The 12,011-nt window shown below is 37.9% G+C and overlaps 1 protein-coding gene across 3 annotated transcripts in view; it reads right to left on the bottom strand.

Moving 5' to 3' along the window:
- LOC311304076 (traf2 and NCK-interacting protein kinase) overlaps positions 1-12,011 on the bottom strand; it is a 64,687-nt gene that overhangs the window by 24,388 nt on the left and 28,288 nt on the right. For all 3 annotated transcript variants that reach the window (XM_084430939.1, XM_084430941.1, XM_084430940.1), the window contains exons 12-22: positions 10,647-10,833; positions 9,170-9,283; positions 8,324-8,389; positions 6,254-6,370; positions 5,958-6,104; positions 4,204-4,323; positions 3,715-3,776; positions 3,506-3,582; positions 3,320-3,393; positions 2,744-2,829; positions 48-138 (exon numbers count right to left, since the gene is read on the bottom strand). In XM_084430939.1, coding sequence (XP_084287065.1) covers positions 48-138; positions 2,744-2,829; positions 3,320-3,393; positions 3,506-3,582; positions 3,715-3,776; positions 4,204-4,323; positions 5,958-6,104; positions 6,254-6,370; positions 8,324-8,389; positions 9,170-9,283; positions 10,647-10,833 — 1,141 coding nt within the window. The remainder of the gene's footprint in view (positions 1-47; positions 139-2,743; positions 2,830-3,319; positions 3,394-3,505; positions 3,583-3,714; positions 3,777-4,203; positions 4,324-5,957; positions 6,105-6,253; positions 6,371-8,323; positions 8,390-9,169; positions 9,284-10,646; positions 10,834-12,011) is intronic.

Raw genomic sequence — 12,011 nt, 5'->3', positions numbered from 1 at the left:
GCTGTTTCAGCCTGTTCCCTAAAACAACAGACTGAAGGTGACTTTACCTGCTGTGGTTTCACATTGAGATGAGGCTGAAGAATGATGTCATTAAACTGCCCTCTGGATAACAAGGGCCTTCCATTGCTCAACGGAGACCTAGACAAATGACAGTCAGAACGATTTTAACGATGCCAAAGAAAACATTTGATCCTTTGACCATGAACAAGGCAGCAAAGACAAACACAACAGACAACAGTAGAAAAACTAGAAATATACCTGCGAGCAGAAATTATCGGGGTTCAAGCACTTTAAGGCCTTCAAGCCACTGCGTAAAAAGGTATTATGTTTTATTTAGCAAGCATGTAATCACTTAGATCAAAGATGGAAAAGACCATTCATAGCCAAAACAGGCAGTTTACTAAGGAAATACATGGTTTTTCCTTTTTTCAAATTCATAACAGTTAGTGGCACCTATGGCCCGATGTACATAAAAGTTTCCATGCTTCTTTAGAATCATGCGCAATCTATGCAAATCAGGCAGAAAGAGGGCCATTTTCAGACATTTCAAGGAATTTGCCATTGAAATACAGCAGTTTCACACCTTTTTAACAGTTATAGCCCCCCCCATGGGCCGAAATTCATAAAAGTCTGCATGCTTCTTTAGAATCATGTGCCGCATGTGCTCACCTAATGATGTAAAATTCTGGTTTTTAGTTTAGGAATGATAAGCTTTTGGGTAGACTTGGCCATGCCTTTTTTCTAAAGGACCCTACTATAGCTATGCAAAGGCCAAAGTTCAACATATTTTTGATAATTATTGACCGTCCTAGAGAGTCCCCGGAAATAGGACTAGTTCGCGAAAGTTGGTACTTGAAATAATCTCCAATATTTAACGGACGATTCGATTGTCAGCGGCGGTCCTAGAGGCAAAGTTGCTCAGAATGAGTGGTTCTACCATGCAGTATGAATGTTGTTAGCCTGGTAATACCAAACTCTGCTACTTCGCTTTGCTTTGTAGACAGAGTCTGGCATGGCACAATTGAAAAGTGTTTTCTTTCTCGCGGGGGGGGGCGCTTGTCTGAAGTTTAAAACCATTGGTTACCCGTAAGCCAATCACATGACGTTTGGTTATGGTGTGTGTTATGCGCATGCTCAGCCGCATCTAACTTCCACTGTAAACACATGTATGATGCGAAAACAAAACCATCGAGCGAAATACCGGAGTAAACGTGGCTGTGCGCGACTTTTGCAGATTATTTGTGAAGTAAATCTATGCATCCACGGTACAATCAGCGTCTACGTCACGGCTCTCAGCCCGCCCTCTGTTCGTTGATTGGCCCGGCCGTCCGAAAGCCGGTGGAAAACTGAAAGATAAGCTGCTATCTCAGACTTACTACAGAAGCGAAATGAAATTGAGCGGAAGTAGGAAGTCTGACGTAGTCAGGCTAGAATGTTGTGGGCGTGTGCGAAAAATCGCCTGGTATATAATCCAGTCAAAACAGCTAAGTCAAAAACGCGAGTACATTGGTTTGCATACCCCACACAACCTCCATTTTGCTTTTTTTGCTATTTGACTTGTAATAGCAGACAATATGAAACAAGTATGCTACGATACCCTCACTCCCTCATAAGGAAGAATTGTTAATAAAATCAGCCAAATGTTTATCTGTTTCTGTGTGGGTTAATAGCACTGAGTACAAAAAAACATCAAGTTCAGTTCCACCCATAGGGTACAACGGGGCTAAAGGCACACCTTAAGAAAAAAATTTTCTTTTCACTACTCCCATAGTGTATGAGCAAAGCTGCAATGTCTTGCAATGCCAGGCTGTTCAAAACTAGCCGTTTTCCATACAGAAAACAACCAGCACAAGCTAATGTGGTTTGACGTTGATAGGACATCGGCAGAACAGCAGAAATGTGACTGCCACAGGCACTTCTGCATTGCGAGGAATTCACTATCTTGATTCAGTGACATGCGGAGCCTAGCATGTTCACAACCTTTGAGACAGGGACCTATCCATCCGGCACCAACCATATGTCTCCTTTCACATTCATTTAAATCATATCAGGATTATTTTGGTATGGAGTTTAAATCGGTTGCAATCACTGTTGAAAGGGATAGTTCACCCTTAAACGATTCTGTCATCATTTAGTCATGTTATTTCAAAACTGTCTGACTTTCTTTCTTCTGTGAGCACAAAAGAAGATATTTTGTAGAAACCCAGCAACATTGGAGCCCACTGACTTCCTTTGTATGGACAAAAAGAGATGTTCTTGCATGTTCCACAGAAGTAAGAATAAGCCATACAGGTTTGGAATGACATGATGACAAAATTGTAATTTTAGGGACTTCCCTCAAAATTGAAAATTCTATCATCATTTACTCATCCTCATGTTGTTACAAATCTGTATCAGATTCTTTCTTCTGCTGAACACAAAAGAAGACATTTTGAAGAATGTAGGTAACCAGACAGTTGACGGTAGCCATTGACTTCCATAGTATTTTTTCCTACTATGGAAGTCAATGGCTACCATCAACTGTCTGGTTACAAACATACAGATTTTTTGGGTGAACTATCACTTTAAGGCATTGCCATGGCTGATAAACTTAGCATGACATTAACAAGAGTTTGATTATATGAAGTATAACCACAAAATCACATCAGCCACTTCATGAAATTCTCATAATCTTTGACCATGTGTGTTTTGTTTTTAAATTGGTCAACTTTCAGAGGAGAGCAAACAGTCAAGGTGAGATTACCTAGTCTTCTCATCATCTTCATCACTGGAGGAAGAATATTCCGCAAGCTTCATTAACGGGCTGAAGAGAGACTTCATTCCCAAACCCTTAAAGATGAAAACAGTTTGATATTAAAAGCCAACAATCTTCAGGCCTGTTCACACCAAGGACGATCACTATAATGATATAGATCTACAAATTGTTCTACATTTAAAAGAATAGCAGAGTCCACACCACAACCATAACGATAACAGCACAGAGGAACGATATTGTTGGAATCACTTTTAGAAAAAAAAATAATAATTCCAGCAGAAGAATGATAAAAACATTGACAGCCAATCAGAATCCATCATGCTTTAAAGAGCTCAAGTATGTTGCAGCGGCAGGCGACAAAATTGCAGTGCGAGCTTAGTTATCGTTATAGGTATCTTTATAGTTATCAATCTTGGTGTGAACGGGCCATTACTGATACTTGTTTTAATATTCTATATTTGGTTGGGGAAATAAAGAGTCTCTGCATAAAAAGCAGAGGTGAAATCAGCTGCATAAAGTGCTTAAGCGCTGCAACATTATCGAATATGAAATACAGATTCACACCTGGTTTGGTGGTGATGTTCCTGGACTTTGAGAGCTTCTGTTTTGATGAGCTGGACTGTCCAGCATACAGTAACCTGCAAGAACGAGAATGTCTACATGATAGTGTACAAAGACATATGCTTGAATTATCGACCTTATTCTGTTCTGATACAGGTTTCAATAAGTAACAGATAGAGAAAGACACACCTGACTGTGAACTGCTTGTTGAGCTGTTAGAGAAGGACATCTTAACACTGTTGTCCAGAGAAGACTGACGATCTCCACTGATAGAAAGACAAGACACAAAAACAGTACAGTTTCTAGTCTGAGGATAATGAGGGGCTTCAGAGGACTAAATCTGAGCCTAATTAATGTGGGTTTGAAAATGTGTCCTGCAAGGATTTCAAACAACTGACCTGGATCCATATCTATGATGGCTTGTGACATCTTTGAATTTTGATGTGGTTCGTTCTGGAATCTTAAGACAATATTTGCAAAAAATAAACAGATTGCTTAATTTTTTTGTTGTTGACATTTTAGCCATTTGTTCAGTGACTTAAGTTAATTATTTAGTATTCTTCATGCAATGCCTTTGACCTACACAATGCTTTTTCTATGCTATTTTCACTTTTTTGTGCTAACCACATGTCTGCTCTGAATGGATGTCACATTAAAGGAAGGAAGGAAGGCACCTCCCTTTGGAAGAGGAAACCGTTTTGACCACAATTTTAGCAGTTGCCACCTACAGCAGTTGCACCAAGCTGACACAGCAAAACTTCAGTGTAATTAATTTGAATGAATACTACAATGAAAAGTATAGTATAGGTTTAGGTTTCAATTTTGGCTGTGGAGATATATCTGAGGCAACCCATGCTGACAACTGAAACTCTGTCTCAAGGACAAACCTTTGGCGGCTGATCATCAGGCATGAAGAAGACTTCATCTTGTGTTGGCGAGAGAGGAGAGGTGACATCAGACATCGAGCTGCTGTGATGAATCTCTCGACTGGAGCACACGTTCATGTTCTGAAATCAACACAGATTACAGAGTCTTTTACTCCTTAACCTTTTTACTGCATACTTCTTCAGTATGCAATGCTGGATTCTACATCCGTGTCATTACACTGTACAATGATTTATTTATACATGTTTATACACAATTATTTATTTTGTTCATACACGTTTTGTATGTATACGCAAATCATGTTCGATGCTACAACTTAAAAAAAAGGAAAAAAAAAAGAATAAACTTTAATATCTAATATTGTATATTTTTTTTATCATTCTATTTTCTCCATGATGTCCACCTATAATATTAGTCAAGGCTTTTTCACTAAAAACAGAACAAGTAAAACAACAGTTATTCCTGATCCATTTTCACCCTCTCTCAGACCCAGCAGTTCTTCTGTTATATTTTGTTGCTGTGACTTTAACACTGTTCTAACCAGACATGATACAATAAAGTGATGAATGATGAAAGGTATCTCTTCTATCTAAAGCATGCCATCTGTGGAAATATTAAGAAGTCATGAAAATACAAGGCTTGAACGACTTAATGTCATTACTGAACAAATAAGCCTGAACCTCGAGCAGAGACTCGAACGCGGGTTGCCTTGTGCACAGCTATGGCATATGACACAGCTCTGCTCACAAGGCTATCGCTCCTACATAACAGCTTATTTTTATCAGTTATTTTGTCTTTGGGTCGTAATATTTCTCACAGATTTCTGCTCGTTCTAAATCAGATACAGATAAAGTAGCACAGTAAAGATTTATATGAATGCATTAGTGAGAGAGCGACTGCGTGTGAATTAATTCTACCTGGCAGCATTTCTCCACTAGTGAAGCTGTAGGTTTTGGTTGCTAAGAAATATATGCTAAAACTTTTCAGTTTCAAAGCTATTTTATTGTTAAATCATAGAACATTTCTGCACTACTGAATGTTTCTGTGTGCACGATCTGCACTCTGCGAGCTACTGTCTGTATGCTTGTACGTTACAATGCAGCAGAGTATTAGTTCAGAAGCGCAATTAACTTACATGTACAATGCACTGTTAAAAATGTGCATTCAATTTTAAGCATCCGGATGGTATAATCAAACATATTTTGTGGAGCGCTCTCAGAGTATGCATTTATTTGTCGTTTTAACTGTAAACGGAGCGTACGAATGGACCTGTTGCGCCCTCTATAGGCCAAGATCAGCGACTAGTCGACGTCAAGCTTAAAGCATCATGGCAGAGCATTAAAGTCGACTAGTCTCTGTGCAACCCCTCGTCTCCAACATCTAACTTGTGAAATGAGTAACAGCGCTTTGCTGACAATTTAGCTAGTTTTACTGCCCTATCCTTCAATAACAGTCTGCATTACACTGGTACAAATTCATTAAGCAAACTGTGATAAAAATGTGCCACTCAAATTCAGACTGAAATGAATCAGGAATACACTTTAGCAGCCTCTCGTTTGTAATTCTTTAGACTTCACATTTTACTGTTGAAGATTAATTATATTCTTCCTACAGTACTTCTTGGGGAGGAAATTCTGCATCCTGAAAGCTACAGTACATTGTCGTAGAACATCAATCTTTTATTGCAAGTGATAACGGACAATTTGATTGTTTAAGAGCAGATTTAGGGACAGTTGTCATGTTTGTGATGTCGTACCGGCTGTTTGGCGGCTCTCTGGAGCGCTGGAGTACAAGGACTGGAGTTGCTTCCTGATCCCAGACGTGACTGAACATGAGGAATCCTGACAGCTAAATTATTCAGATTGACAAGATGGGTGTCGAGGGATTCCAGTTTACCTGCCAGCTAAAAGCCAGAGTTTCACAATGTCATCACAAAATAGAGGCCATCCAAACAGGACAATCAAAATATCAAAATACCATAATGCTTTGTTATATAAACTAATGTTGACAGAAATCTCATGATACATCATCAAACTGGACAGTGTGTTTTACCCCATCGTGTGGTGAGGTGTCTCTAGTGCTCTTCTGCTGGAGTCCGTGGTCGTGCTGGAGCAACAGCAGCTGTGACTGATCTCGGGGAAGCGTGCGGAGGGGTTTTCTGCCCTGAGCCTGATGATGTGGCCCACAAACACACAATTAACACACATCACTAAGACAGGGGTGATGTACAGCATGTCATTATTACAAAACTAACCCTGACGGGGTGATCAGGACCCCAAAAAGAAGTCCAGCTGCTCATTACATGACAAGGAAAGTCACGCATACTGAATGGACATCAAATACTGATTTCAATTGAATTGTGTTATTGTAGAGTAAAATTTCTTGCCTGGAACAGCAGTCAAATTTATAGCTTAGCGCGCACTAAACAAATATATTTGCTGCCATAAACCAACCATTAACCAGTGCTTAGAAACTTCAAATTTTACTTGGGCTGCGATTCTCAAAAGAATCATGAGCAAAATTGATCATAGAGACAATTGGTGGCAATGGATCTACGATCTACTATCTACTTAGGCTTGTGATGCTTTTGGAAAATGCATGACGTGTTTATTTTTGTGTCCAAGTACACTATTTGCTTGCAAAATAATTTGATAAATTCATGACATCATGTATCACTTTATTCTATACAACCTATTTAGTTTTAATACATTTTCAGTAGATTCAAATATTAAGTATTTTTTTATGTTTTGGTATCTTAAACCCCCAAAATGTCAGGTGGCACAAACATCCGCACAAATGAACAGACTAAGAGGCTGTTTACATGAAGCCGTTTTCATTTACACGACAACGGCATTTTGGGTGCCTGAAAACACAAACTTTTGGAAATGGGTTTTTGATCTTCATGGCAGAGTGAAAAGGTTTGTGGATCTCTATTAAATACTGATAAAATCAGGTACTTTCAAGTATGGGTAGGTTGGTACACTTTCCATGTCAGGTAGTACAACCAATGTAAAGATAGGGAAATGCCATTTTATCATAACCTTCTTTATTGTAAAAAATGTTCAATGTAAAAACTAGCTGCAAAAGTCATGTGGTGCAACTGCAATGAATGCCCTATATGAAATAAAAATAAAATATAAACAAACATTTTAGCTAAATAAATAATACATTTAAGCTAAGATTGTCTATTAGTATTATATCTGAAATTATTGTTCTAAATGTTAGTTTTAAGTTAAATATGTTTTACACTTTCGAGTATTTTCATGCTGCAAGAAAAGCTAATTTTGAAAAAAGAAAAGAGAGGTGATGAATCTTGTTTAGTAGATCTTATATAGTGTTCCATTCCAGTTGCTATGCATTTGTTGTTTTTTAAACATTTTTATTAATGCATTTTTGATATTATAATTTAAAATTATCTTCTTTTTGAATCAATATAAAACATGACTTTGTTGTTATTCAATCACATCCGATTAAAGTGTATCTAACCAATCTATTGCACTGTAGCCTCTTCCAGTTCCTATGAATGTGATGTTGTGATTTTCTGTCTTTGATCAATTTACTACTTTTACTTCAATAGACTGTGAAATAAATAAAAAAAAATAATAAAAAAATAAAAAATCAGTATTCAGCATATTCTTTGTCATTATTAATGTTGTCAGGAGGCACAACTGATATTTATCAGGTGCATTTGTATACTTGTACGATTACATTTATGTTTTTAAAAGTAAAATCGGATACCAAATATATTAAATTATTAATGCTTACTATAAGAGTTTGCTTACACACAAATATTTGGTTGTACCACCTGAAAAAAATAATTTATACACTTTGAAATGTTATTTAACAATTGAAACGTTGTTCCTGACTCAAAAATATGCATTCCATCCATTCTGAAAATATTTTTTCTTAGAAAAAAAAATACTTTTTCTTAGAAGCTTTATTTGTCATTGACCCATTATTACTACATTTAACTAAGATATCTGATTTGCAAAAAAACAGCTGTTTGGCAGAATGTCTGTATCTGAGTAAAATTTCAAGCATGCATAATCATCTTCAGTGACAAACAAGCATTATCAGGCAGCAGTTGTTTTTAAACGGTTCAGTATTAAAGAAGGCATTTACCTGCTCAGCAAAAAGACTAAGAGACACCGATTCAACATCAGTCCTGTGATGTTCACTGTCTTTGGGCTGAAATCCAATGAGAATAAAAGACACATTATACAAGAAAAGCAGCAGTGAGGTTTGAGGTTAACATTTACAACAGTGGCATTTAAGAACAAGACAGCATGAAGGAAAATCAGGTTTTGAACACATATTTAAAATGTTGAATTGCCATATTTTCTGGAAAATAAGTCTCACCAGGTCATATTGCATTGTTGAGAAAAGAAAACACACACACACACAGAGATAAGTCGCATTGGTATATAAGTCACATTTTATTATTACATTCAGAAATAATGTAATATACTGGTTAACCCCCAATGAATGAAAGAATGAAAGAATGAAAAATGGAAGTATAAAATAAACTAATTATAGTGCCATTCATTATAAACAACATTTATTATAAACAGGAAGCCTAAATGAATTTGAAGCAAAACTGAATTACTGGCGTGTGGGAAATGAGCTATAGCCTATAAATAAACTTCACATGCCTTACCTTGCCTGAGTTAAAGTTGAATGTGAGGCGAGATAAAAACCCATAACATAAAACATTTCTGTGTGAAATCACATACCAATAAAGTCTAATCCGCCAACAACTGACTTGTTGCATTGACCATTCATTAATGATTTCGGTTAATTTGACAAGAGTTAACGTTACTCCAAGGCAGAGAGAACTGAGAAAATCAACTGACCTGACCTTGAGTTTTACTGTTAAATGTATGAAAAAAAACTACAGTCCATCATAATCTATTCATTGTGGGACTGTTTGAAAAAACATTCTAATGAAGAGGAAAAATAAACTCGAACCTGTTTCTTATGATTTCTTTTGCCTTTCTCTGTGACATCAGTCTCTTCTTGCCATAACATCTCCTGAAGCTCTGGCCACTGGAGTCCGGTCTCGTGTAACAGCCTTTCCTGGTGCTTTCAAAATACAAACACATTGGCTATGAACTGACTTATTAATTGTTTTTTATTTTCTATATTGTACAATAATAGTAAAGAAATAACACAAATTGCCTCTTTCAGCTTCTTCTTTTGTCTAGATTCCAGTTTTCAGGCCCTATTTTAAAGATCTAAGCGAATGGTCTACAGCGCACGGCGCAAGTGCACTTAGGGCGTCCAAATCCACTTTTGCTAAATTGACGTCGGGAAAAATGGTCGGCGCACTTGGCGCATGGTCTAAAAGGGTTGTCCCTATTCTCTTAATGAGTAATGGGTGTGTTTTGGGTGTAACGTGCAATAAGCCAATCAGAGTCTCATCTCCCATTCCCTTTAAAAGCCAGTTGAGCTCACACCATGGCGGAATTTCACTATTTACATGGCGGAATTTGCAAGCGGAAAAACTGAACGCTTCTCAAGAGAGGAAACGGATCTGCTCGTGCGCGAGGTTAAAGCAGCAGACCATCTATGGGACAAAGTGTTTGTGCGTTGTGCACCCGTCTATAGGCACATATTACTAACGCGCTCTTTAAATAACAAAAAAATATATACTGCGCCATTGACTTTAGACCAGGTTTCAGTTGGTCAATGGCTCAGTCTATTTCAGTTGCCTCAAAATAGCAACGTGCCAACAATAAGCCCGAACACACCTGGTTTTCAGACCAGCAGCCCATGGGTGAACAGATGGGCGCAAATGCATTTGCTATTTAAACAACGTGGCGCAGGACGTGAAAATGAAAACTGCATCGGGTCGAAACTAGCAAAGAACACTTGCGTCGCGCCTAGCGCTGCATTGCACCGGGTGTATGATAGGGCCCTTCAAATGTAACAAGGTGCATCCTGGGATGCTGTTTAAATGGCATTGAAGGAGTTTCCATGTATGAACTCTGAACTCAGATATTCCTTCATTTCTGTTTCAACTCATCCGATTTTTAAATGAAAATGATAGGATTGTAAAGAGATTGGTATGTTGGCACAATTTTGATTCGCCTACAAAAGAAATTTCACGGAGAAACTTTCAGGCCAAAGGGTTTTTAAAATCTTGAGAAACAAATTCACTCAAACGTATCCAAACGTTTGACTGCTAACATACAGATTTAAAAGATTTAGATAGGCAGAATGAAAGACGGGGAACTTCCAGTAAACCATGCTACAACTGACTGGACATAAATGTCAAACGCTTGAAAGGACACTGAAAATCCTAAGCAAACAAACACTAAACTTGTAACAAAGCCAGGTAGAGTATAACAAAGTGTGTCACTCTCCATCTGCATGGTGAAACATTTTTCTCTGAAATGTGCACATGCACTCATTACCCAATCTAATAAAATAAAAAACATCTTACATCTTCGAGGCGTCGTCTTTCCTCTTGCTGTTGTTGGATTCTCTTCTGTCGGTCCGCGAGCAGTTGTCTCTTGTAGTTGTCTTGATTATGTACTTGCTGGAGTAGTTGTGTTTGTGAGTTTGTCTCCTGCTGCAGACGCAGGAACTCTCGTCTTAACATGGACTCTCCAGGAAGATTCACTATAGAGCTATATGAGCACAAAGCAAATGATGTGAGAAACCATCAAACCTAAGACCAGGGTGATGCTGAAAACGAACATTTGTACAAAGCGTCATGCAGGGCTGTCAGGTTTTCATGCCATCTGCCATGTGGAGACTACTGACAGAGCACATTAACCCGAGGGGTGACACACTCACTGACCTGAGCCATTTTAATGGGTCACAAAGCCATTTATGGCTATGTAACAATTTCATTGATTTACAATGATCTACTTTTTGGTCATCGTGGCACAAACATCATTGAGCTGCTTGCTGTTGATGCCATTTAGTTATCATTTAGTGATCTACTATAGTTCAATAATCCAAATCTCACCTCTCAAGTCAACATAAAATCCAAACTGATATTTACTTTCCTAATGCACTTTTCTGGTCTTATCAACGCTTCACCAGTGCATGTTATTCCAAAGAAAAAAATCCAAACAGTTCTGAGCAGGCTGAATGCATTTCTGATTTTCTGATTATGTTTCTGTCGGCTGCATGACGAAACAGTTTGCTTTGTTTCACATGTCTTTTAGCTATATGCAACTTCACTGCATAATGAATGCATAAAAGCGAAATCAAATGGATCAACTAATGCAAATAGATGGTACCAATCGTGACATTAAACATTTGGTTTGGATTTGCGTTTATTTTTGTCACATTGTTTTAACCGCTTGAGGTACTAATGTTAGCATCCTCTCAGCCTCGACGGCAAACATACTGCTGTTCTCCACTAATGTAGCATCTAGTCAACAAATGAGTTACTTTGATATGAAAATATGTACTGTAGTGTACTGTTTCATTGTCTGTTTTAAATTCGCATCTGAACTGAAGTGTCCTGCACGTCAAAACAAACTCCATGAGGTGTCAGTGATAGTTTTTATTTGGCCTCTAGAGGCCGCTCTCGTACTGTATAATGACAGCGGACTCTTCTCAGCCGCTCCAGCAACGGAACCAACCCGGAGAAACTATTGGTATGGATTTGTGCCGACAACTGATTGTTCCAGTAATCTGCAACTGTATATTTCCTGTATTTTTTATTTTTGTGTGTGTGCAAAACACTTTATTACCATTGTAAGTGAACCTCAAGGAACATTGAAATAATAACAAAATCCATGTCATGACCCCTTTAATGTTAATCAAACAAAGAAGAAAATAACTTACCGCT

This window comes from Rutilus rutilus (genome assembly GCF_951802725.1).
Source record: "Rutilus rutilus genome assembly, chromosome: 14".
In the NCBI taxonomy this organism is placed as follows: Eukaryota; Metazoa; Chordata; class Actinopteri; order Cypriniformes; family Leuciscidae; genus Rutilus; species Rutilus rutilus.
This window is presented reverse-complemented; position numbering and strand designations above follow the sequence as displayed.